This window comes from Mustela nigripes, chromosome 10 (assembly GCF_022355385.1).
Source record: "Mustela nigripes isolate SB6536 chromosome 10, MUSNIG.SB6536, whole genome shotgun sequence".
Classification (NCBI taxonomy): Eukaryota; Metazoa; Chordata; class Mammalia; order Carnivora; family Mustelidae; genus Mustela; species Mustela nigripes.
In genome coordinates, this window is record NC_081566.1 from 65,725,243 (window position 1) to 65,750,325 (window position 25,083).

At 51.3% G+C, this 25,083-nt stretch overlaps 1 protein-coding gene, 1 long non-coding RNA gene and 1 other non-coding gene across 7 annotated transcripts; all 3 read left to right on the forward strand.

Annotated features, from left to right (window-relative positions):
• Positions 1-1,207: 1,207 nt before the first annotated feature.
• On the forward strand, positions 1,208-5,019 carry LOC132026272 (uncharacterized). The gene is made up of 2 exons (XR_009406845.1): positions 1,208-1,346; positions 4,637-5,019. It is a non-coding gene; the product is annotated as an uncharacterized LOC132026272 (long non-coding RNA).
• Positions 5,020-5,751: 732 nt separating this feature from the next.
• Positions 5,752-24,293, forward strand: KHDC4 (KH domain containing 4, pre-mRNA splicing factor). Of its 5 annotated transcripts, none has more exons than XM_059413716.1 (14): positions 5,755-6,212; positions 6,767-6,983; positions 10,045-10,173; positions 10,495-10,574; positions 12,347-12,399; positions 12,671-12,834; positions 13,592-13,803; positions 14,332-14,392; positions 17,450-17,507; positions 17,746-17,999; positions 19,592-19,765; positions 20,629-20,741; positions 21,920-22,011; positions 22,992-24,293. In XM_059413716.1, the coding sequence occupies exons 1-14, from the start codon at positions 6,025-6,027 to the stop codon at positions 23,189-23,191; spliced, it is 1,995 nt and encodes a 664-aa protein (XP_059269699.1). In that variant the 5' UTR covers positions 5,755-6,024; the 3' UTR covers positions 23,192-24,293. The 5 variants fall into 5 exon arrangements, with proteins under 5 accessions (XP_059269702.1, XP_059269699.1, XP_059269701.1 ...); XM_059413718.1 differs by lacking the exon at positions 5,755-6,212 and adding an exon at positions 6,236-6,330; XM_059413719.1 differs by lacking the exon at positions 22,992-24,293 and having other exon boundaries at positions 5,752-6,212; positions 20,657-20,741; positions 21,920-22,010.
• Positions 13,119-13,247, forward strand: LOC132026349 (small Cajal body-specific RNA 4). Its single transcript, XR_009406868.1, has one exon. It is a non-coding gene; the product is annotated as a small Cajal body-specific RNA 4 (non-coding RNA).
• Positions 24,294-25,083: the final 790 nt, after the last annotated feature.

A 25,083-nucleotide genomic window follows, 5' to 3' on the forward strand; every position in this document is an offset into this window, starting at 1 on the left:
AAGAGGGCACCTGGAAGGCTCCCCACTGGGAAGGCACCATTCTCCCTTCTGTAACTAGTACGTATCTCGCCAGGAGCTGTTCTGAGACTGCGCAAGTCTCCTGTCCCTCCTCCAGCCTTGCCCTGGTATCTTCAGCACCCACTGATGATTCTCGTCTGACTCCATCCTTCCTGTCTCCGTGGCCCAACGCTGATTTTGAGGCGGCGGTGTGACAGCCGTAGCCTTTTCCTGTCAGGTGTGTTTCTCTGGGACATGCAGTCCTGCGGGAGCTGGTTGCCTGGTGGAAACACATGCCTGCATTTTGCCCACCTCCCTGCTCTGCTCCCAGGGCTCATGAGAAACCGTGTCTAAGAACTGCTGTTGTTTTACATATCACCTCCAAGCACACTCATCACAACCCTCCGAGAGTCATCATTTGGTCGGGGAGAGGTGCCCTGAGAAGTTTTTGAGCACCCAAGAGGATAGGGCTTCCCCCTCCTCTTCTGCTCTCCCAGAAACCAACACTCCATGGCCAAGAGCCCAGCCAGGGCCAGTCTGGCATTAGCTTAATCCCAAAAATTTAGTATGGCAAAAGAATTCACTGAGACCTGAAATTTGACAAGAAAGGGGTTAATGTTCCTCGACCTGGCCTCAAGTAGTTTCAGATGACAGGAACAGTTTTCTCTAACAGGATTACATAACTGCACTGTTTTTCTGCTATGCCTGGAACAAAATGTTGATCTCTTTTGGATGGTGCTTTTCCTAAGGCCCTAAAGAATAATCACACACTTTATGACCCTCCCATTTTGGTGACGGAACCTCCAGAGCGGGACCCTGGGGCTGACTTCTTGGCCACAAGGGGCTAGCCCGCTGCAGCCAGCTCCCCCATGCCACCGTGGGTCCGTGACTGCTCCGGGCTCCTGGAGGCTGGCTCAAGGGAGTGGGGGAAGGGACCCTGCAAGTATCTGAAGCTACGCTGGACACCTCCAGGCTAGGAGGCCATGGCTCGAAGGACAGGCAGGAGGTCCCCCAGGCTATCCTGTCGCCTCTTTTTTCCCCATTGTTCTTTCTTGATGGATTTCCCTTGTAAGGTGACAGAAATCACAAAGCTATTTTTAGCAGTGACAGAAGAATGCCTCCTAGGAAATCCCCTTGTTTGGAAAGATCATTCATTAAGCGCTTGAGGTAGAAGGTGACACCCCCAAAGGGTGGGGGTGAGCGCACTGGAGACCCTGGGAAAGCCTGCTGTCAGTCTTTTCTCTGTCCCGTCACAAGTCCCACTGCTGTGGGGGAGGATGGGGCCCCTAGGGCAAGACCCAGCTCCAGCACGTTCCATGTTTGGGCTGATCTGCACAGATTCCGGGCAGGTATGCTGGAGGGGGGTGTGGGGCAGCACACCTGGACAAGAGCGCGCTGGGCTGTTCATGGTAAGCGCCAGGGGACCGGAGCCAGTGACAGGTGTCACAGGGCAGGAGGGGATGCTGACAGCCTCTGAGTTTGACCCCCGCCATCCCCCCAGCTGACAGGTGGCAGTAGGGGCCCAATCATCCACAAGCCAGACCTAGGAAGTGCCCAGCCACGGGGGTCCATACGCCAATTTTTTGATTCTGCACCAAACAGGAAGGAAAAACCACCTCAGACTAACCTCTTTTTTTTTTTTTTTTTTTTTTTTAAAGATTTTATTTATTTATTTGAGAGAGAAACAGTGAGAGAGAGCATGAGCTAGGAGAAGGTCAGAGAGCGAAGCAGACTTCCCATGGAGCTGGGAGCCTGATGCGGGACTCGATCCCGGGACTCCGGGATCATGACCTGAGCCGAAGGCAGTCGTCCAACCAACTGAGCCACCCAGGCGTCCCCTCAGACTAACCTCTTAACCTCTCTCACTTTAGAGACTTTTTCAATCAGCAGTGTAACAAAGTAATAGTCTTTTTTTTCTTTTTTCTTTAAAGATTTTATTTATCCATTTAGAAAGGGGGATAAAGAGCCCATACACAGTTGGGGGAGGAGCGGCGGGAAAGGGAGAATCCCAGCCAACGCCCCGCTCGATCCTTCCACTCAGATCAGGACCTGAGCTGAATGCACGGGTCAGAGGCTTCCCTGGCGGAGCCCCCAGGCACCCCTACGAATTCTCTCTTATATCCACGAGATACTAGAAATACTTATTATACCTGCAGTATCCCAAGAACCTTTTGTATTGATTCATACTGCCCTTACAACTCTGTGATGCAAGCACTATTTCTGCCTCCCTTTCAAAGATAAGGAAACTGAAGGGGCGCCTGGCCGGCTCAGTCAGGGGAGCTCGGGTGCTCCACTTCCGGCATATGCGTTCACGTCCCACACTGGGTGTAGAGGTTACTTACTAATACAATTTTTAAAGATTTTGTTTATTTCTTTGAGAGACCCAGAGAGAGAATGAAAGGGAAGGGGGGGCAGAGGGAAAGGAGACGCCCGCCGGCCAGGGACCCGGTGCGGCGCTCCGTCCCAGGACCTCGAGATGACGACCCGAGCCGAAGGCAGACCCTTCACCAACTGAGCCACCCAGGCGCTCCCAAAATAAAATCTTCAAACAGGGGCACCTGGGGGGCTCAGTGGGTTAAGCTACTGCCTTCGGCTCAGGTCATGATCTCAGGGTCCTGGGATCGAGCCCCGCATCGGGCTCTCTGCTCAGCGGGGAGCCTGCTTCCTCCTCTCTCTCTCTCTGCCTGCCTCTCTGCCTACTTGTGATCTCTCTCTGTCAAAAAAAAAAAAAAAAAAAACCAACAACAACAACAAAAAAAAATAAAATCTTCAAACAAAACAAAAGATAGGGAAACTGAGGCCCAGAATTTGGCCCAAGTTCACCCAGTGAGTCAGCAGTGACTTTGTGATTTGAACACAGGCAACATGTGCTCTTGTCCATGACAACATTTTATCAATGCAAGACATTTAACTACAAAATTATTAGGACTATTTAGGCTGTAGCAAGGGGGCTGGTTATAAAAAACCCAGTAACTTTTTGTAACAAAGACTATATGCTTAAATACAATTAAGTGTCTTTTCAAAATAGCAGTCAAAAAATTTAAAATAGCTATGCATATACTTGCAAAGAAAGAAACAAAAACCTAGATGAAAAACAGTAGAGGATTTACTGGAGGCCAACGCACGCGGAACCGGTGTGCCGCACCCCTGGGCAGGACAGTCACCACAGTGAACTTGTCAATGCGCCCAAGTCTAAAAATCAAAGGCTTCATCAAAACTACGAAATATTTATGTTTCAAAGGATGCTAGCAAGAAAGTGGAAGGACAGCCTGTAGAGCAGGAGGAAAGGCTTACAAATCCTGTGTCTGAAGTACTTGGCTTCGTAACAACGAATGCATTCTTACAACTCAACAATAAAAAGACGATCCAACTTGGAAAAGGGCAAAGGATTTGAAGGCATCTTCCCAAAGGTAGAAATGGTGACTATTGGAGGGCCTGGCTGGCTCAGTAGGTTAAATGTCTGATTCTTGGTTTTGGCTTAGGTCGGGATCTCAGGGTCATGGGATGGAGCCCTGTGTCTCCCCAAGTTGGGCTCCATGCTCAGCATGAAGTCTGCTTGAGATTCTCTTTCTCCCTCTCCTCCCCAGGCTCTCTCATTAAGTAAATAAATCTTTAAAAAAAAAAAAGAAAGAAAGAAAGAAAGAAAAGGAATGGTGAGTATCTGTAAACACCCAAACAGATAGAGTTGTGGTCTGTCCATACAATGGAATACTATTTGGCCGTAACAAGGAATGAAGGACAGACACGCCCTACAATATGTGTGACCCATGAAAACATGATACTCAGTGAACGAAGTCAGACGCAAAAGGTCATGTGTTCTATGGTTCCATTTATGTGAAATGTCCTTAATGGGCAAATCTAGAGAGAAGGCAGATTAGTGGTTGTCATTAGCAGGGGAAATGGGAAGGGTCTGATAATGGGTGCAGGGTTTCTTTTGGAGTGATGAAAATCATGTGGAACTATGTAATTGTGGTTCTTGCACAACTTTGTTGTGAATAGAGCACTTCAAGTGCACTTTTATTTTTACTTATTTTTTTAAGTAGGCTCCGTGCCCAACAGGGGGCTTGAACTAATGACCCTGAGATCAAGAATTGGATATTCTACCCGCTAAGCCAGCCAGGTGCCCCAGTACTCTTTTAAAAAAGGTAATACGGGGGCGCCTGGGTGGCTCAGTCATTAGGCATCTGCCTTTGGCTCTGGTCATGGTCCCAGGGTCCTGGGATTGAGCCCCACATCGGGCTCCCTGTTTGGTAGGAAGCCTGCTTCTCCCTCTCCCACTCCCCATGCCTGTGTTCCCTCTCTCAACTGTGTCTCTGTCAAATAAATAAATAAAATTTTTAAAAAAGTAATATGGTTTATAAATCCGATCTCAATTAAAAAAAAAAAGATTTTATTTATTTATTTGTCAGATCGAGACAGGGAGAGAGGGAACACAAGCAGGGGGAGAGGAAGAAGCAGGCTCCCCATTGAGCAGGGAGTCCGATCCAGGGCTGGATCCCAGGACCTCTGGATCATGACCCGAGCCGAAGGCAGACAACTAACTGAGCTATCCAGGTGCCCAGACATCTCAATTTTTTTTTTTTTAAAGGAAAAAATAATGTATTTTTTTCTTTTCTTTCTTTCTTTTTGTTTTTTAAAGCAAGCTGCATGTGCCACGTGGAGCCCAGCTTGGGAATTCAGGTCACCACCCGGAGATCAAGACCTGAACTGAGATTAAGAGTCACCGTCTTCCAGATTAAGAGCCACCCAGGCACTCCCTAAACAATGTATTTTCAGACTCCCAACAACATTGTATTTGGGGATAAGGAGCAACTGGAAAACAAAGCTGTTAAATCCGAAATTCTTTGGAAAAATACACGTCAGAATAAGCAAGAAACACAGAAGACGATGGGACTTGGCTTGCCCTAAGAGATATTAACACATACAATGATTCAATAAGATCCCGAGCAAAAGAATAAATACATCAATGCAAAAGAATGAAAAAACCTAATATTGTCTAAATAAAATTTCCTATATGTTAAAGGTGCTGAAAGAACTTTTTTTTTTTTTTTTAAAGATTTTATTTATTTCTCAGAGAGAGAGAGAGAGAGCACGAGATGGGAGGTCAGACTCTCTGCGGAGCTGGGAGCCCCGTGCAGGACCCGATTCCGAGACTCTGGGATCATGACCTGAGCTGAGGGCAGTTGCTTCAGTAACTGAGCCTCCCAGGCGCCCACGAAAGAACATTAAATGCTGAAGGGAAAACAGGAATTCGGGTTTCAAATGAGTCTGCATTCTCTGAATCTCACCAGGATGTAAACTCCTTTGAAAAACAGCACTGGGACGCCTGGGGTGGCTCGGGGGGCTGGGGTCGGGGTCCCAGAGTCGTGGGATCGAGCCCCCGTCCGGCTCCCTGCAGTGGGGAGCCTGCTTCTCCCTCGCCCTCTGCCTGCTGCTCCCCCTGCTTACGCCCTTTCTCTCTCTCTCCGACTAATAAAGAAATAAAACCTTTTTCTAACAAGAAGAGAAAAACAGCGCTGCAAGCCATCCGTCCAGCCGGGAGTCCCGCAGGCCCAGACCCCCAACGCGGTCGCGCGCGGCGGCCACCACCCACTCCAGGGCTCCCCCGGGCGAAGCACCAGGGCCGGCCCGCCCCAGCGCCGTCCGCCCCGAGCCCGCCCCGCCCCGCCCCGCCCTTCTCGCCCCGCCCCGCCCCGCCCCGCCCCGCCCCGCCCCCGGCCGCCGTCCACCCCGAGCCCCGCCCTCCCTCCGCTCTCCCGCCCGGGCGCCGGCGCCCCCTCGCGGCGCCCCCTCGCCCCTGCTCTGAAAGCCGTGGCTGGCGCGCAGACGTAGAACCAGAGAAAGTCTTCACGTGGCCTTTGGGACGTGCCCCTGGCCTTTTCCTAAACAGGTAACGGAGGCGTGAGGCGGGCCCGTGGCGGAAGGCTCGCTCCCGGCCGGAGGTCGTGGCCGCACTCGGGGAGAGACCCGTTCGACTCCGGACTCCTGCGCATTGTCTGGCCGGCGACCGCCGTGCCCACAACAAACATGGGCCTGCTCGCCCCGATCCCGCCGGGACGCGCGCTTCGGCAGCCATCTTTCTCAAGGGCAGGGCGCGCGCAGGAAGGTCGGGCCCCACCTGGCTCCGAGGACGCCGGCGGCCTGGAAATCAACAGGCGTCCAATGGGAAGCGGCGCTTTCGCCGGAACAGCGTCTCCTCGCGACCGGAAGGGGCTGTGCGTGAGGGCGTTGGGGGCGGAAGTGACGGGAGGTGGTGGCGGCGTAGTTGGCGGGTGGCTGAGCGGAGCCGGTCGCCATGTCCGCGGGGAGCGCGACGCATCCCGGCGCCGGCGGGTAAAGCTCCGCGGGCGGCGGCATCGCAGCGCGCCGGGGCCGGAGGAGAGGCGGGGCGGCCTCCGGGAGCTGCGTCCGGGCGGGGGCGCCCGCTGGGCCGTGTGCGCGCCGGAGGGCCGGGCTTGCGGCGAGAAGGGTGGCCCGCAGGCCCGGGGGCTCCCGAGCGAGCCGGCGGGGACCGGGGGCAGGAGGGAAGCAGGGACCCCGGGAGGGCCCGGCCGAGACGCGGAGGAGGCCGCGGGCGTGTGGGCCGGACGGGAGGGTCGGCGCGGGCGCGGGCGCGGTGAGCGGACCTGCCGCGACCGTCGGGGTCGCGACGGGGATCGGAACCTCGGCCGGAGACTCGGGGCCGGGAAGGCCGCGTCGGGGAGGCGGGGCGCCGAGGCCGAGCCAGGGGCCTTCCTCGGGGCCTGAGGTTCGCCTTTCTCTGCTGTAGGCGCCGCAGCAAGTGGGACCAGCCCGCTCCGGCCCCCCTGCTCTTCCTCCCGCCGTCGGCCCCGGCGGGGGAGGTTCCCAGCAGCGGGGGAAGCCCTGGGGGCTCCGCGGCCGCTCCCTCTGGCGCCCTGGATGCTGCTGCTGCTGTGGCCGCCAAGATCAATGCCATGCTCATGGCCAAGGGGAAGCTGAAGCCGGCCCAGAGCGCCGCTGAGAAGGTAGGGAGCCGAGGCCCGCGTCGGGAGGGCTGCCTTGTCGCCCCGTGGTCGGAAGGAGAAAGCGGCCTCACCGTCATGTCAGGGTCACTTAGTTTTAGAATGCGTCACAGGACGCTTTGTCATTGGCTTTTTCGAGGCAGTTTTGGTTGGTTTGGTTACGTTTATGGGCCAGATAGTTGATTTTGTCTTTGTTCACTTAATTCAGCTCACTTTCTACGGACGGAATGGTGTCAAGGGACGCTGGAACACGTTTCTCAATACGCGCGTTTTCTCTGAGGTCAAGAGACCTTCGTGTAAATCAGGGGAGCTTTAAAATGTAGTCTGGGGCGCCTGGGGGGCTCAGTGGGTTAAGCCGCTGCCTTCGGCTCAGGTCATGGTCTCGGGGTCCTGGGATCGAGCCCCGCATCGGGCTCTCTGCTCGGCGGGGAGCCTGCTTCCTCCTCTCTCTGCCTGCCTCTCTGCCTGCTTGTGATCTCTGTCTGTCAAATAAATAAAATTAAAAAAAAAAATGTCTCTAGTCAGCTCTACTAAAAGTAAATGCATACGTACAAAGTTCTCCAGACTGTGTAGGTTTTCAGTCACTGCCTACAGTGTGATTGAATGGGACATGAAATGAGAAATTGATATGTTGGTGGTTTTGCTGTTCTCACAGAAATTGAGGAAATTATTTGGTCATTTTACAGAATTTCTGGTATAATTAAAATTTCAAACTAGGATGGAGCTGAACTTTGAAGTCTTCAATTTATGCTGCCATAGGGGACAAGAGTCCTCCTAGAGAATAATGACTGTTGTGGCTGTTTGTGTTGCCAGAGTGCACGCTTTGCCCTCAAGACAGACTCTGCAGCAGCGTGACGGGACGGATAACTGTCTCCAGTTTCCAAAGAGAAATGCAGCTCCTGAGCGTACATTGTGTACGATCAGTAACGCACATGTCTGACTTCAGAGTCATTTCTGACAGTCGGGGTTCAGCTTTTCCTGGAAAGCCTCTTCCGTTGGAGAATTCAGTGTGTTCTAAGGCAGCTCATTGCATTATAATTCTCATTTGAAAAAAGTTCTTTGGGCTTCAATTAAAAATTGCCTTCCAGTGAAGAGATGGGTTCTGTGTTCGAAAATGCAATTCGGGTGACGAATGTGTTAAGTAGCATGTCTGTGGCGATTATATCCAAATGACAGTTGTTCACTTTGAACACGGACAGTTTTTACTTGTCAAGGACATTGGTATAGCTGCGGGGGGGGGGGGATAATGATTTTTTGTTAGTCGTCCAGTGTATGTGTGTAATAGCCACAGAACAGCCATTGTCTATCTGGATATTTAAATACCCAAGTTGTGCAGAATCGCTGGGAACTTCTAGTGAATTGGAAGTTCATTATTCATTGTATTGTTATCATTTGCAAAGACTGAGCGAACTGTGCATTTCTGAGTTCTGCAGGGAAATAGTGACGGCGCACTGAGGTGGAGTGCTCCTTGAATGTTAACATTCTTAACACTGATGTTTGTCATTTATTCACGTGTTTCCTCTGAGAAGCAGTTGAGCACAGCAGGAGGGAGCATGGATTTAGAACCAGAATACGTGGACTTGAAACCGAGGGTCCTCAGTTACTGGCTGTGTGGCTTAGATACATCGTGGGGCCTCAGTTTCCTCTTCTGATAGGGTTGGTGACGCACACCTGTGTGGTCCACGACAGTAGTCACTAGCCACATGTAGCTATTTAAATTAAAATTTGGGGGCGCCTAGGTGGCTCAGTGGGTTAAGCTCTGCCTTCGGCCCAGCTCATGATCTCAGGGTCCTGGGATCAAGTCCTGCATCAGGCTCTCTGCTTAGCAGGGGGCCTGCCTCCCCCCCACCCCCATCTTTGCCTGCCTCTCTGCCTACTTGTTATCTTTGTCGAATAAATAAACAAAAAGTCTTTAAAATAAATAAATAAATAAAATTTGAATTAAGATTCAAAATTCAGCTCCTTGTCACAGCCTTTGGACATGGGGCTGTTGCCCCGTTTCTCCCCGGCAAGTAGCGAACACCTGTGTCACCACAGGGAGTCCCGTGAGGTAGCACTGATAAGCACCTTCGATGATGGCCAGGACTGAGCAGGGGCTGAACAAAGACGAGACGTTGTGGAGTCGTGTAGTTTGTGCACGTTGTGAAATATTGTCTGATGTGGGGCGCCTAGTGGCTCAGTCTTTTCAGCATCTGGTTCTTAATTTTGGCTCCAGGCGTGCTCTTGCGGCCGTGAGATCAAGCCCTGTGTTGGGTGCCAAGCTGGGTGTGGTCTGCTTGAGTATCTCTCTCTCCTCTCTAAAATATAAATAAATCTCTTAAAAATGTATCTAATACATTAAGAAGTAACTGTATTTTATCTTCTTTGAGCAGATTCGCCGAACATTGGTCCAAGGTCTCAAAGGGTTGCGGAAGGCCATCTTGGGATGAACATTTGTTCGGATAACTCCGATCCGGTATCTGGAGTTGTCCATAGATTAAATTGAGAGAAACCAGATCAGATTTCAGGATTTTGCTTGGCATTTCGTTCATTCTCTTGGTTCTTCGTTATTAGAGTAATGGGTTGTCCATTAGAGAAACTTCGTGGGTTTTCCAGATTGTTGTGAGAGGATGGGGCCAGTTGCACGGGGTACGTTGCAGCTGCCGTGTTGGCACGAAGGCTGTGTCCCGCTCCCCAGATGAGGCGCGTGGGTTGCAGGACTCCGCATCGTGCCCTGGACTCTGTCCTGTGTCGGACTGCACAAGGTCTTTTAATTTTCCTCGCGGAGATGGCAGCTTCTAGTCTGTAGGGTTTCTGGGGTTATGCGGTCATAGAAACACACATGTGGCCAAGTTCCCAGAGAAATCTGATGATTGCCTTCGAGTAAACTGACAGTACTTGATGTCGGCTTAGGTTTTGCTCACTTGTGATTTCGTCTTCGGTGAATGACAAGGAGTATTTCCAGGTGTGTTTGGAGGCTCGGGAAGGGAGCAGGAAGGTGCTGGTGGTGGGGCCTGGGGAGGGGCGCTTGTGGATTACACAGCAGGAGCATTCTTTCATCTTACAGAGTTTCTCTCTTGTGTAGCTTCAGGCTGCTGGCAAAGGCCTCACCAGCAGTAAAAGCAAGGATGACCTGGTGGTAGCTGAGGTCGAAATCAACGATGTGCCTCTCACATGCCGGAACCTGCTGACTCGAGGGCAGACTCAGGACGAGGTGGGCGGACATGGGCCCTGGGGGGGAAGTGGCTGGTCGCCGCGGTCGGGAAAGCACACAGGAGTCCGATGTTTACGGGTGGGTTTGGGTCATACTCTCCAGAGTCAGGATTGGGTTCAGTTAACTGCAGAGGAACTTCTCAGGGAAGGTAGAGAAACAGGTGTGGGTGGGCTCCGGGTCTGCTGAGCAGGAAACCATGTTGTTGAGGTTTTGGGTGCGGGAGGGAACTCATTCCTCGCTGGTGGTGTAAGGAACGATCGGGGGCGTCCTTGAAATAGGCCATTGCCACGTCTTCTTGTTGATAGAATGTTTCCCTTTCAGATCAGCCGACTTAGTGGGGCTGCTGTGTCAACTCGAGGGAGATTCATGACCGCTGAGGAGAAGGCCAAAGTGGGACCAGGGTGTGTATGCACATTGTCTGCTTTAGGGAAAGTTCGGACACGTAGCTCACGGTAGTTTCATATTTTTTGTTCGTAGGAGATCCGCGCAGACCCTGGGTTAGTAGCTCGGTGTGTGTGTATGCACACGCTGTGTAGTAGAATTTGGGACGTCACCAGGGCGCATGAGGGATGGCGGCCGCTGTGTGCCTTCCTCTTGCTCTTTGGATTTTTTTTTTATTTCATAGGTGACGTTTTATCAGAGGAGATAAATTATGGAAAAGTATAAAATGAGATAATTGCTACGTTTAATGTTTATGCTTCCAAACTTTTGTATGGGAATATTTCCCCCAACAAAAGAGTCTGTACTTTGTTGTAATCTCCCTTTTAACAAACACGTCCTGGGGCGCCTGGGTGGCTCACTGGGTTAAAGCCTCTGCCTTCGGCTCAGGTCATGATCTCAGGGTCCTGGGATCAAGCCCTGCGTCGGGCTCTCTGCTCCGAGGGGAGCCTGCTTCCTCCTCTCTCTCTCTGCCTGCCTCTCTGCCTACTTGTGATCTTTCTGTCAAATAAATAAATAAAATCTTTTAAAAAACAACAAAAAAAATCTCCTTTCATCAGACAGCTCGTTGCCTCTCTGACAGCTGTGAGGTTTTCGGCTGACAGATTTTGCCCCCTACGGTTAAATCCTTCCCATGACTCGGTTTTGAGGGCAGGTTGTCAGGTACTGTGACATTTTCCACATTGGCTTAAACTAAATATAATTAGGAGGCAAAACTTGGTCCCCACCTGAGACAGGACACCTGGGTGGCTTAGTCAGTTGAGCGGCTGCCTTCGGCTCGGGTCGCGATCCCAGGGTTGTGGGATCGAGCACCGCATCGGATTCCCTGCCCGGCAGGGAGCCTGCTTCTCCCTCTCTCTCTCTGCCTGCCTCTCTGCTTACTTGTACTCTCTGTTTCTCTGTCAAATAAATAAAATCTTAAAAAACAAAACAAAACAAAAAAAACTTGGTCCCCACATGAAACCAGGAACATACTTCAATTCTGTATGTGTACTATTTGCTGTTTTGAACTTGTCTTTAAATACTATTATTATTTTACCTACAGCTTTATATTAACTGTATGGTTTTGGATGATCTTCATTATTATAATCCAGATCGGAATCTAAACCACTTTACATTAAAAATCTAGAGTCCCCTGGGTTGTGGGCTTCACAGACGTGGTCCACAGGCTGCTCCGTCACTTTGCCCCTTTAATTTGGAGCACAACTGCCCCTCCCTGTTCGACAGCCAACAAGAAGGACTTTTGTTCTCAGATGTCAGGTTGTTTCCGTTGACTACTTGCCAGTGTGCACGAGCCCGTAAGAACAGATTTGACCCGGGGCGCCTGGGTGGCTCAGTGGGTTAAAGCCTCTGCCTTTGGCTCAGGTCATGATCCCAGGGTTCTGGGATTGAGCCCCGTGTCAGGCTCTCTGCTCGGCGGGGAGCCTGCTTCCCTTCCTCTCTCTCTGTGTGCCTCTCTGTCTGCTTGTGATCTGTCCATCAAATAGATGAATAAAATCTTAAAAAAAAAAAAACAAAACAGATTTGATCCATGTGTAGACGAGTTAACGTGAAGCAACCAGAAAAGCTTATTCATTAGCTGTAAAACCACGTTCCTAGACGTTGGTTAACGGCCATTTTCTTGTATGTAGTCCCATTTACTTATTTGGAAACATTACAGACTGGATTTGGTGACCCGTTTGGTTCCTTTGCTTGTGCGCGGTGTGGGATCATCATTTTGTGTTTCTCTTTGTAGGGATCGTCCGTTATACCTTCATGTTCAGGGCCAGACACGGGAATTAGTGGACAGTAAGTAGCGGTTTGGTTCACATCCCCCTTTCTGTGAAGGACAAAGCACAGGGCGGTATAGAGTAACTTGGCAGAAGGTTGCGGGCGGCTGTCGTGACTCATGTACGAACTGCTCGTGCGTGTGCTGGGGGAGTAGAGAGGCCGAGGACCGTGTGTCGGGGTATCCTGCAGAGTGGGTTGGTACAGGGGTGGTTGCGGATTGGCCTGGGCTTGTCCGTGGGTTCTAATCAGTTCATTTATTCCTCTGTATCGTATCTCACTTTCTCTGTAGGAGCCGTAAACCGAATCAAAGAGATTATCACCAACGGGGTGGTCAAAGCTGCCACGGGGACAAGTCCAACTTTCAATGGTGCGACAGTCACTGTGTATCACCAGCCAGCTCCCATTGCACAGTTGTCTCCAGCCGTCAGCCAGAAGCCTCCCTTCCAGTCAGGGGTATGTTCGGTGGAGAGCTCATGAGCAGCTTTGTCATTTCTGTAGAGGTGACATGTGCCAAATAATACGGAAAGTGTGAAGGAATGTCCTGATGTCCAGCCTGAGGCTGACCGGCTAACGCATCCTGTTAAGGGACCATTTCATGTTCTGTGATGCAGTGAACATCGGAACACACATCTGTTTACTTTGGTATATTCTAGAAAGGGCATCGATAGATCCAGGCGTCCCCACAGCGTACATTTGGAAGGTAGTGGTTTGCTTACGTGTCTGTCCCCGTGACGGCAGCTGGAGGACTAAGAAGGCGGAGTCTGGTGAAGTAAGACTCTGCTGATACAATCCTCCTAGAACACAGGGTGGGAGAGAGCAGCCCTCGGTGGAGCACACCACAGGGCTGACTGGACGACCCGACATGCCTCTCGTTTCACAGAAGACTGTGCTCTGGGTTCCCACTGACTTAGAGCCGTCAGCGGCTTTGGGTGCACTTAGTAGTGAGTCTTTGCTCTGCACCTGTTCAGTAGATTTTGCTCAATGGAGGAAGGGGTTGCTGTTCTAGGTAGGTGCGTAGCCCGCGTAGTGCTCCTCCAGATGAAGCTACTTTATAAGTTGGTTTCTGCGGGCTCATGGGGGAAATTCCAGGGGATCCCTGTCCTGGCGGGGATTCGAAGTATCTGGACTAGTCCAGTTTTCTGCAAAACGATTTTCATGATTAGGACTTCATGTGTGCTGTGAGTTTCATCTGAACTGTTCTGTCCTGTAGATGCATTACGTTCAAGACAAGTTATTTGTGGGTCTGGAGCACGCTGTGCCCACCTTCAACGTCAAGGAGAAAGTGGAAGGTCCAGGCTGCTCCTATTTGCAGCACATTCAGATTGAAACGGGCGCCAAAGTCTTCCTCAGAGGGAAAGGCTCGGGCTGCATCGAGCCAGCATCTGGCCGAGAAGCTTTCGAACCGATGTACATTTACATTAGGTACGTGTGGTGCTATTGACGCTTGTGTGTGAACACTTGTCTGCCGCTCTGCCCGGGTAGGAGCGATGCTGTGGGAGGAAGAAAATAGGTTTAATTAACGGTAACCTGAGGACTTGGGGCCAGTGCTGGGCAGTGACTGCTTCGTCGTGTCCGCAGGAAGAACTGTTGAATTAGGAGGCGGGATTGTCTCCTTTAGTGTTCGGGTTCTTGGGTGTTATACGGAGCTGTGACCCTGGAATGAGCGTTCATGAGCCTAACGTCGTCTTCATTTAAACCTTTGGTGACATTAATGCATTTTAGGGCTGTTCTAGTGACTGTTAAATGTTTTTTAATACCTGTATCTCAGACCAATACAGTATTTGTCCTCACGATACTAGTTACAGGTTAAAGGGTAAGAGACATGAGGTCGTGATTTTCAGGAGCTTACTTTGGTACTAGGTTGAGTATATTGTTTGTGAGCAGCGTGCAAAGTGGAATCAGCATTCTGTATCCTTTCCTTGTGTTTGACTTCTCGGATCTTCTTTGCAGTCACCCCAAACCAGAAGGCCTGGCTGCTGCCAAGAAGCTCTGTGAGAACCTCTTGCAAACAGTGAGTGACGCCTGCGCCCGACGCACAGAGGAGCACTGCTCTGCGGGGCTGGGTCTCGGCTGCGCTCCCATACCAAAGGCCCACACACTGGGGGACTTAAAACACCAAGGAGTTATTCTCTCACTGTTCAGGAAGCCAGACAGACATTGAGAATCAAAGCGTGGGCAGGATTGGTTCTTTCTGAACAAATGCCGTGAGGGAGAATGTTCCATGGCTCTCCCAGCACGCCGGCCTCTGCACTCTTTCCCCATGTCAGCAGAGCTGCATTCTCTGCCCCGTTGTCTCCTGGCCTACTCCTGTGTCTCCTTGTCTGTCTGTCCCCTGAAGGGTCGCAGTCCTTGCATTTAGGGCCCCATGAGCCCGCATGACTTCATGCTAACGCCCTGCGTCTGCAAGGACCTGGTTTCCAGGTACGGTCATGTTCTGAGGTTCCGGGCGGACGAGAGTTTTGGAAGTGGTTCACCATTCTAGCAACTCAGTTCTCGTAAGGAAGACAGACTTCCCCGGTCGGGGTCCTGGCTGGCATGCATTTCTCCTTTACGGACTGTTTTGGTGTGGAATTTTGAATCCCACGGCACAGCATATAAAATCACGTGTTGTGGGTTACTAAACAGTGCTTTCAGTCTTGGCCAAGTTGCTTACCGGTGGGAGTTCCAAATTCTGCTTGTTAGTAAGGGTAGAGCTAGAATAGTTTACGACCGGTCAGCAGAGCCTTTGGGCTCATTGTTGATTTGATCGAGTGTTCTTTCTACTCTGTAATCTAGTAACCGAAAGTGAAACCAATAGGGCCGTGGGGAGAGCCCCTGAAGGCAGTCAGCAGTGGGGGTTGCACGTGTCGGTCTTTGTTATTTGGTATCTTAAGGGCGCCCTTTCGGGAAGCTGTGTCGTTTGCTTTCGGGAAGTAGCTGCTCTGCTGTCCCTTGCACCGGGGCGCTTCCCTGGCCATTCCCTGTCCCCGTCGCCACGTGAATTTACTGACTCAGGGCATGACGAACAGCTGGACGGGGCTGCACTAACTCGTTGAGCCCTGAGCTCTCTGAGGACAAGTCCAGTAAATAAAAGAACGAATGAGTTTGCAGTAGGTACACTGACAACTTAGGAATTTCCTAACTTTCTTTCTGGCTCTGGATGATTCTGTGCCTCAGAACTGAATCCAGTCTGCCAACTTAGGAAGCTCCTGATATCCGTGCTCCTGATTGCCAAGTCCTGGCTTAATAATTTATAGAGTGTGCCTTATTAAAATTAATTGATGTATTGATTTTTTAAAAGATTTTGTCAGAGAGAGATGTGCGTGTGCATGAAAAGGAGCAGCGGTCTCGCTGCTGAGCAAGGAGCTCCACGCTTGACTCAGTCCCGGGATCCTGGGATCTTGACCTGAGCCGAAGGCAGACATATAACTGACGGAGCCACCCAGGCTGCCCCAGTTGATTTTTTAATTTTTAAAATTTTGTTATTTTTAGAGAGGGAGGGAGGGGCAGAGGGAGAGTCTCAAGCAGGCTCTGTGCTGAGCTTGAGCCTAGTGCAGGGCTCAGTCCCACGACCCTGAGACCGCAGCCTGAGCTGAAGGCAGGAGGTGGATGCTCAGCCGACTGGGGCACCTAGGCGCTCCTTGGTTGATGGATTTTTTGGGGGATTTTATTTGAGAGAATGAGAGAGAGCATGAGGCGGGGAGGGTCAGAGGGAGAAACAGGCTTTCTCCTGAGCAGGGAGACCAATGTGGGGCCCAATCCTAGCACCGTGGGATCAGAACCCGAGCCAAAGGCAGACGCTTCATGACTGAGCCACCCAGGCGCCCCTGATGGATTATTTTTTTAAGATTTTATTTTATTTTTAAAATCTTTAAAAAAAAAAAGGGGGTTGGCGCCTGGGTGGCTCAGTGGATTAAGCCGCTGCCTTCGGCTCAGGTCATGATCTCAGTGTCCTGGGATCGAGCCCCGCATCGGGCTCTTTGCTCAGCGGGAGCCTGCTTCCTCCTCTCTCTCTGCCTGACTCTCCGCCTACTTGTGATCTTTCTCTCTGTCAAATAAATTAATAAAATCTTTAAAAAAAGAAAAGATTTTATTTTATTTTATTATTATTATTTTTTAAAGATTATTTATTTTATTTTATTATTTTATAATTACTATTTTTTAAAGATTTTGTTTATTTGACAGGGAGATCACAAGTAGGCAGAGAGGCAGGCAGAGAGAGAGGGAGGAAGCAGGCTCCCTGCTGAGCAGAGAGCCCGATGTGGGGCTTGATCCCAGGACCCTGGGATCATGACCTGAGCCGAAGGCAGAGGCTTAACCCACTGAGCCACCCAGGTGCCCCTGTTATTATTTTTTTTTAGATTTCATTTTTAAGTAATCTCTGTACCAGTGTGGGACTTGAACTCACAAGCCTGACCTCAAGAGTCCTATGCTCCACCGACTGAGCCGGCCAGGCACCCCGTGCCTTATCAAAACTTAGCTTAAACAAGTCTAAATTTGGTTGAAATGTCAATGGAAATTTTTTCTTTTTTAATCAGTAGAAATAGTTTTGTTTGTTATTTATTTATTTATTTATTTATTTTTAAAGATTTATTTATTTATTTGACAGAGAGAAATCACAAGTAGATGGAGAGGCAGGCAGAGAGAGAGAGAGGGAAGCAGGCTCCCTGCCGAGCAGAGAGCCCGATGCGGGACTCGATCCCAGGACCCTGAGATCATGACCTGAGCCGAAGGCAGCGGCTTAACCCACTGAGCCACCCAGGCGCCCTGTTATTTATTTTTTAATAAAAGATTTTATTTATGACAGAGAGACAGCGAGAGAGGGACCACAAGCGCAGGGGAGCTGGAGAGGGGGAAGCAGGCTCCCCGCCGAGCAGGGAGCCCGATGTGGGGCTCGATTCCAGGGCCCAGAATCATGACCTGAGCCGAAGGCAGAGGCTTTAACCCATGGAGCCACCCAGGGGCCTGTAATCAGTGAGACTATTTTTCATTCCTAGCTACTGTGGTTCTGGAGTTGTCTCATCGACCCTTGCGAGTGCTCTGTGAATTGGGACCGTCCCGTATGAATTCGCTTTCCCTTCTCTTGCAGGTTCATGCTGAATACTCTAGATTTGTGAATCAGATTAATACTGCTGTGCCCTTACCAGGTGTGTATGTCTCAAAGTGTTTCAGCAAAAGAAATAGTTTGTTAGTGGTGTTTACGTACAGAATAGGGTGTTTAAGGCTGGCCCGTGCTGGGGCACTGACAGTGCTCCCTTCCGCTTACAGTAATTTGGGAAGCCGTTTGTCCCTCAGTGTTTTTCTTCCCTAGAGAGTAGGTTAATATTCAGCTAAAATGTCTCATTTTGCTGCAGCTGATTAAACACTTTTTTTCTTCCCCCTCAGGCTATACACAACCCTCTGCTCTAAGTAGTGTCCCTCCTCAGCCACCATATTATCCATCCAATGGCTATCAGTCTGGTTACCCTGTTGTTCCCCCTCCTCAGCAGCCGGTTCAGCCTCCCTATGGAGTCCCAAGCATAGTGCCACCAGCGGTCTCTCTGGCACCTGGAGTCTTGCCAGCATTACCTACGGGAGTCCCCCCTGTGCCAACACAATACCCGATAACGCAAGTCCAGCCCCCCGCTGGCGCTGGCCAGGTAGGCCGCCGGGCGCGAACCGCATCCACTGACCTCAAGGAGAGGTGGCCCGGGGAGAGGTGTGGAGGTGGCGGTGTCCTTCAGGAGGAGAGAGAGAGTGGGTTGGTTCTGTGCGACGGGAGGTACTCTGTGCCCCGCTTGCGTGGGTGTGCGATGCCGCCCGGGTCTCTGGATGCGTGTCACGGGCCTTCCCCACCTGACGGCGGTTTAGAAGAGGAGTCAGGAAGCTTCCTCTGCAGGGCCATGCGGCCTGTGGGTTAGGCGTGGCGGGCCGCGCGCGCTCTGCCCGTGGGCCGGGCTCTGAGAACGCTGGATCCCCCGGCGGGGCACGCGCCACGGGCCGGTGCTGGCGAACAGCCCGCGCGCCTCCCCGTGACGGCAGCAGAGGTGCTAGTCTTCCAGACAGACGCCCCCGTGCAGGAGTTTGGGGCCGAGAGATCCGTGCACTTTGCCAGCTGAAGGGTTTTGAATGCTGTCGTGTAGTTCTCAGACCACGCACAAAACTGGACCTTGAGGGACTGGTAGTTCCAGCTCTTCCGGGTGGATGGCCTGCGGCCCTGCTCTGGGGCAGGGGAGAAGCGAGCGAGCACACGCGGGCGCATTGATGGCGGGCCCTTCTCCTCGGGCCTCTCGCCGTATATCCGGGCCGGGGGAGCTTGTGGCCTTAAACCGTGGCTCCGGTCCTCACTGGTGGGCTGTGAGCACCGGAGGGGACTGCCCAGGTTGAAACAGCAGAAGGCTTCCCTAAACTCTGGCTGGGACCCCTGGTCCTGACTACTTGCCTGCTGCGCTTGACAGAGCAGTAGGCCTCCAGCTTTCAGCCACGTTGCTTAGTAATCAGAAAGGAGTATGACCGAGCCGGCCCTTAGGGTTGGGCTTTAGACATAAGCTGCATGGGTTCTTCGTGCTTTCCTGTGATTGAGCTGTGTAATCCTGGGATGTGACTTGGCCTATCCAGGCTTTGGTTCCCTTCTAGAAATTGGGTGTAGTGATATCTCAGAGGTTGCAGGGTTGAGTGAGATGACCCGGCATTCAGCAGGTATTAGCCATTCGTTTCATGAGAGCAGTCCTCTGAGAGGTGCCTGTTTTCTCTGATGCGTCCTGGATCAGTCCTTATTCCTTTCTGGAACAGTCTTTTAAACATTGGATAGACTCTCTCTTGCTGTAACAATTCTCCCTAGAAGCAGCAGTGAACTCACCTTTGCCATAAGCGTTAGCAGCCTTTTTAATGCAGAAAGAGCTAATCACATTGATTAAGGGGTCTAAGTTGGAGATTGTTCTGCTTGATACCTTCTGGACTGAGTGAGTGGCTGGAATTTTTATTTGTTGGTTGTGTTTGCCCCTAGTAGCCCAAGGGCACAGCAGGTTTTTCCTGAGAGTTCAAAGCACTGGAGAGATTGTCAGTGTCTCATTTCCATGGAGGTGGGGAGGCCAGGCTCTCTGGTCAGCGGACGATCCCGGAGGGCAGCTACGGACCAGAAAGACAGGATTTCTAGGACATGTGGATCATTAAAGTCTGTTGTGATTTTGTTTTCCTTATTATGGCTGGACATTCTCACACCTTTTTCCCCCTTGGTTTGTTTTGGTCCCAGAGTCCGATGAGTGGGCCTTTCATTCCTGCTGCTCCTGTCAAAACTGCCTTGCCTGCGGGCCCCCAGCCCCCGCCCCCGCCCCCGCCCCCACTCCCAGCTCAGCCCCAGGCGCAGAAGAGGCGATTCACAGAGGAGCTGCCAGATGAGCGAGAGTCTGGACTTCTTGGATACCAGGTTAAATAAAATACCCTTATTTTCCTCATCTTATCGTACTGTATTCTCCCTTGAAAGAAAGATAAGTTCACATCTGTATGAGGCATCATCCCAGTACTGGATTTCTGTTTTCTGGAATCCTTTTAGATTAGGTTTTTTCCCCTTGGGGGATTAGTTTAAATCAAGAGTAACTCCCTTTGGGTGGGTTGGTCTTTGAAGCAGTAGAAGGAAGTAACCCCTCCAAGGGGAGAGAGGTGGAGGGTCTGTGCCTCGGGCCTAGAAGGAGGGCCGCAGAATTCCCCGCTTGCTCTTATCCCTGCGCTGCTCCTGATGGCCGCAGGTGGTTCTGACTCTCCTGGAACGTGGTTTGTACTTGAACCTGGGCTCTCAGTTTATTGTTGCTCTACGAAGGAGAGCAGTAGCTTCCTCCCGTCCCCACCAGGCGACTGAAGGTGGGCAGAGATGCAGTGGTTCTCTGCACACACGTCATTCAAGTGGTCATTCAAGTAAAGAGATTTTTAAAATGCGGTTTCAGTGTGAAGTTTTACCATAAATAAATGTATAGTGTTGGTGCCATTTTATTTTATCAGGAGAAGCACCTTTACTTTTGGCCAGAGCCCTTGAAGTATTCTTTGAAACAGACTGAGGCACGTTACTCTAGTTTATGAGAGGACAGTTGGACACAGACCCACATAGCATGAGCAGCTGCTCCGGGGAGATACCAGCTCTCCTCCAGCTGTGCTTATGTCCAGGTCCCAGAGGGCTGGGGAGTGAGCTCACCGCCACTGGCCAGAAAGACGAGGCACTTGACAGTTACGTTGAGGAGCTGAAGTCACTGCCGCAGTCGTAGGTTTGCTAATGCCGCTGTATTTTTCTGCTCATAGCATGGACCCATTCATATGACTAATTTAGGTACAGGCTTCTCCAGTCAGAATGAGATTGAAGGTGCAGGATCGAAGCCGGCAAGTTCCTCAGGCAAAGAGCGAGAGAGGGACAGGTGAGTGCCTTGGAGCGTGACCACGTGACTGTATCCAGGTGTCCTCGGTCTCCGTGAGCTTCCGTGTTCTTAAATCTGTAACGTAGGGGCGCCTGGTGACTTGGCGGTTGAGTGTCAGACTTTTGATCTCAGCCCAGGTCTTGATCTCAGGGTAGTGAGTTCACTCCCCGCACTGGGCTACACGTTGGGTGTGGAACCTACTTAAAAAAAAAAAAAAAAAAAAAAAGTAATCCATCGATCAAAGTGTAATGCAGTCCTTTAGCTTAAATAAACTGCCCCCCCTTACTCTTTGATAACCGCTGCACTCACGGAGGGTGCTGCCCCCTTCACAGTCACGAGGCACTTAGCCTGGGCTTTGAGTCACTCTGTGCTTGTATCCGGTGTTGTCCTCTGCTGCACGGTCTGCAGCGTGGCCATGTTCCTAAGCGGAGGCCGTGACTGAAGTCGTCTTTTTTTTTTTTTTAAAGATTTCATTTATTTATTTGACAGACAGAGATCACAAGCAGGCAGAGAGGCAGGCAGCAGAGAGAGGAGGAAACAGGCTCCCTGCTGAGCAGAGGGCCCGATGCGGGGCTCGATCCCAGGACCCTGGGATCATGACCTGAGTCAAAGGCAGAGGCTTAACCCACTGAGCCACCCAGGAGCCCCAGTGACTGAAGTCTTAACCAAGCTGTGTTTGCTACTTAGAATCCTAGACTTTTGGGGCGCCTGGGGCGCTCATTTGAGTGTCTGCCTTCAGCTCGGGTCATAATCCTGGGGTCCTGGGATCCAGCCCCACATTGGGGTCCCTGCTCAACGGGAAACCTGCCTCTCCCTCTCCGTCTGCATTTCTCCCCACCTGCCCCACACCTCCGCTGCCGCTCCTATTCTCGCTCTCTGTCTTAAATAATAAAACGTTTAAAGAAACAAAAAAGAATCCTAGAATATTACGGACTGAGGTGCTTGAACGGGGGTCCAGCTACCATCTGGTGCTTAACCGCCCCCCATGCTGTTCTTTCCTTGGACGGGACTGGTCTCCTGAGCAGTCATTGCTTTGGGCGGGGCCTGGCTAACACCTTGCGCGCTCACAGCTTGCTGACCTCTCGTGGGGCACGGCCATGCGCGGCTCCGACAGTCCACCAGAGGAGCGTAGCCCGCGGAATCTGTCTGAAAGGCTGTCCTGGTTTCTTTTCTCACAGGCAGTTGATGCCTCCACCAGCCTTCCCAGTGACTGGAATGAAAGCGGAGTCTGAGGACAGGAATGGGTCCGGGGCCGGCGCAGGGGGCCACGGTGAGTGGGGTGCGGCTGGGGATGCGCGGGCTGCCGAGGCCACTCCTAAATTCTAGTCGTCCAGCCTGATGTGCATTCAGGCGTCGACTCTGACTTCTAAATTCCACAGGCTAAGGAGGATACTTTTTCTTTTTTTTAGGAGGACAGCATATAGTTACACAGGCTTTTCAGATTTTGTCTAGAAAAGTTAGTCAAGTTACATTTTTTACATAGCACCATGACAGCCCTAGGAGATGCTAACGATGGGTAGGTCATTTCCAGATTTTGTCACTGTCTGCATCCCTGGGGGTGATCGGACACAGACTCAAGGGTTGCGATTCCGGGTGCCCGGCTGGCTCAGTCGGTGGAGCGTGCGACTCTTGACCTTTGGGAGTTGAGCTCAAGCCCCGAGTTGGGCGTAGAGCCTACTTTAAAAAAAAAAGATTGATTTTTCTTTGTATTGGGACCGAGCTACATCTCTCCTTATAGCGCTTTTGGTTGTGAATCGTCAGCCTGTGGCTGTTAAAAAAAATGTTGCCTCCTAGTAACCCAGAATTTAAAGGAATATGGGATCACTTGCGTTCTTTGCCTGTAGTCCTAATAAAAACGCACAGGAGAAAATACATTTTCTTTTCTTAACTTCTTTTCTTTTAACTCTTTAAAAGGTGAAGTGTCCGCCTCCAGAGACTCACTTGCTAACCTTCCTTTTTTTCTTTTTTCTTTTTTTTTCTTTTTCTTTTTTTTTTTTTTTTTATTATTTTGTGTTTCTGTTTTCTTTCTCTGTTTTCTTACATGGTTCTGGTGGATTCACATTTGCTGATGCTGGTGCTGTTTTTCGCGTGATCTTCAACGTTTTTGGGTGACCATTGACCCTGTGACCTCAAAATGGTGTCCAACTAACCACTTACAATTAACATCTTTTTTTTATTAACGAATTTATGGTATCTTTTTTTTTTCTGTCTTGGTGGGGGATGGGTTGGGGTTGTTCTTCTCTATTCTAGATTATCCGGTCAAGAAGATGAAAACTGCAGAGAAGGGCTTCGGGTTGGTGGCGTATGCTGCAGATTCGTCTGACGAAGAGGAGGAGCATGGGGGTCATAAAAATGCAAGTAGTTTTCCACAGGGCTGGAGTCTGGGGTATCAGTACCCTTCATCGCAACCACGAGCTAAACAGCAGATGCCATTCTGGATGGCCCCATAAGGAAACAGCGGAACAGAGCTTTGACCCTCGGTGACTCTCTTTAGCAATAATGCATGCATTTGATTTAATAAGACTCTGGGGCCTGTACTGGGAACCATCATGGACCTTTGCAGAAGTTAGAGATGCAGTGTCCCCTTTCTTAAAGGGGTCTCATTCTTTTCTAAACATCCTTGTTTCTGCAGTGGCATAGTATCTTAAAATTTACTTAGAATCACAAACTTGTCTCAGAAGCTTTTTAACAGTCGGTGAAATGTGCTTGTCCAACAGAGCGTCCCAGCAGGGTCACTCCAGTATACCTTTGACCTGTCCAGCCTCTTCCACATCCACATGAATGTCCCCAATTCTGACAAAAAGAAAGTTTTCTTTGTAATTTACTACTGTTTGGTCCATTTTGCTGACGACTGGTTGCAAACAAAGCCTTACTATGTATTAGTGCGGAGATGATTTTAAGTCCGGCCTTCCCTTTCTGCACCTTTAAAACTAAGAACAGTTCATCCTTATTTGATTTTTGCATTCTTTTCTGTTTTGGAAAATGCAGTTTTACTAATTTAAAGCTGTTGGATTTAGCTGGATCCTGCGTAGGAATATGGAGGGTTTTCCCTTCATTATGTCTTTTTAACGGGATGATGCAAAGCAGGCACCAGCAGGCTCTCTAGTCCCGGAAAGTCATTGCAGTTTTTATTGCCCTATTCATAAGCTCCGTGTCTTCAGCTGGGTCCGAGAAAACTGCTTGATCCAAAGCTGGTCAGAACTCAGCACAGAAGTGAAAAACAGTGATCTGTCTCAGAACTGGTCGCAGCCAAAGTAGAGACTTGACTGCTCACGATAGGACGGATGGTGGACCTAGTGACCGAAATGGCAACTTGTCCTTTTTCTTGGCATGACATTACAGGTTTTGCCAAAAGAACTTTTTTGTATCAAATACTGATGTGTGAAAGGAGGAACTAGTCTGCTGAACCAGGAGTAGTTTGGGATACGAACTGTCAGTTTTTGCACATTTGAATCCTTTGCGGGCTGGCTTTGTATAAACATATTCTCTGGTTTCCTATATGTTGTAAATACTTAGACCATAATTTCATTATAAATAAATGTATAAATACTCTGCGGTTTCTCGTCTCTCTTGCACAACCCACCCGTGCGCTGGGGTTTTCAAACCTCTCTTGATGAGTGTGACAAGATTATGTATGACCCAGCCTGGTCGGCAAGTTTGCACGCAGTTCCGAGAGTAAGCCCTTCCGACGCCCCGGGCCTTAGTGCCCCCCTGCGAGCGCGGTCCGAGCGCGGTCCGTGGGGGGTGACGCGCGTCCTAAACAACCTCCCCCGGGGGAGCGCTCCCAGACGGCCGGCCGAAGCTGGCCAGCTCCTCCCGGCCCCGGCGAGCGCCCCCCGAAGAGCGGTGGGGGACGGGGCGCCGCGCTTGCTGCCGAGTTCGGTGAAAGGCCCTGGGAGCGCCCCGGGGCAGCCGGAGAGCGCTGCGTTCCTGGGGGCAGCACACTCTGGCCGCGGCGGAGCCAGCGTGGAATGTCCGGCCTGCGGCTGGGGTCTGCGCTCCGGCGGCCCCTAGGAGCCCCGGCGCTGGAGCTGCGTCCGCGCGATTTCGGGGGGATTTGCCGGCTTCGCATTTCGGGTTTTGCGACAAACGTCACGCAATCCCAGTGAGAGCGCGTCCCCGCGTCCCCGGTCGAGACCGCCCCGCTTCCCCGCGCGCATGCGCACGCCCGCGAGCCGTGCTCCCGAGGGGGCGGGGCTCCCGGGGGCGGGGCCAGGCGCGCGTCACGCGACCCCGCCCCCCCGCGGTGGCGCCATCTTCCCCGGCCGCGGGCGGGGTCACAGGTCACCGGCGGGACCTCGCGTGGGGCGGGCGGGTGGGCGAGCCGGGGGTCCGCGCGGCG

Bases quoted from the DNA above. Each gene is read 5' to 3' on its own strand.
- KHDC4 (XM_059413716.1), top strand. From the start codon at position 6,025: ATGGGCCTGCTCGCCCCGATCCCGCCGGGACGCGCGCTTCGGCAGCCA. The intron at 6,984-10,044 runs GTAGGGAGCCGA...TCTCTTGTGTAG, and splicing joins CCCAGAGCGCCGCTGAGAAG to CTTCAGGCTGCTGGCAAAGG. The intron at 10,575-12,346 runs GTGTGTATGCAC...TTCTCTTTGTAG, and splicing joins AAGGCCAAAGTGGGACCAGG to GGATCGTCCGTTATACCTTC.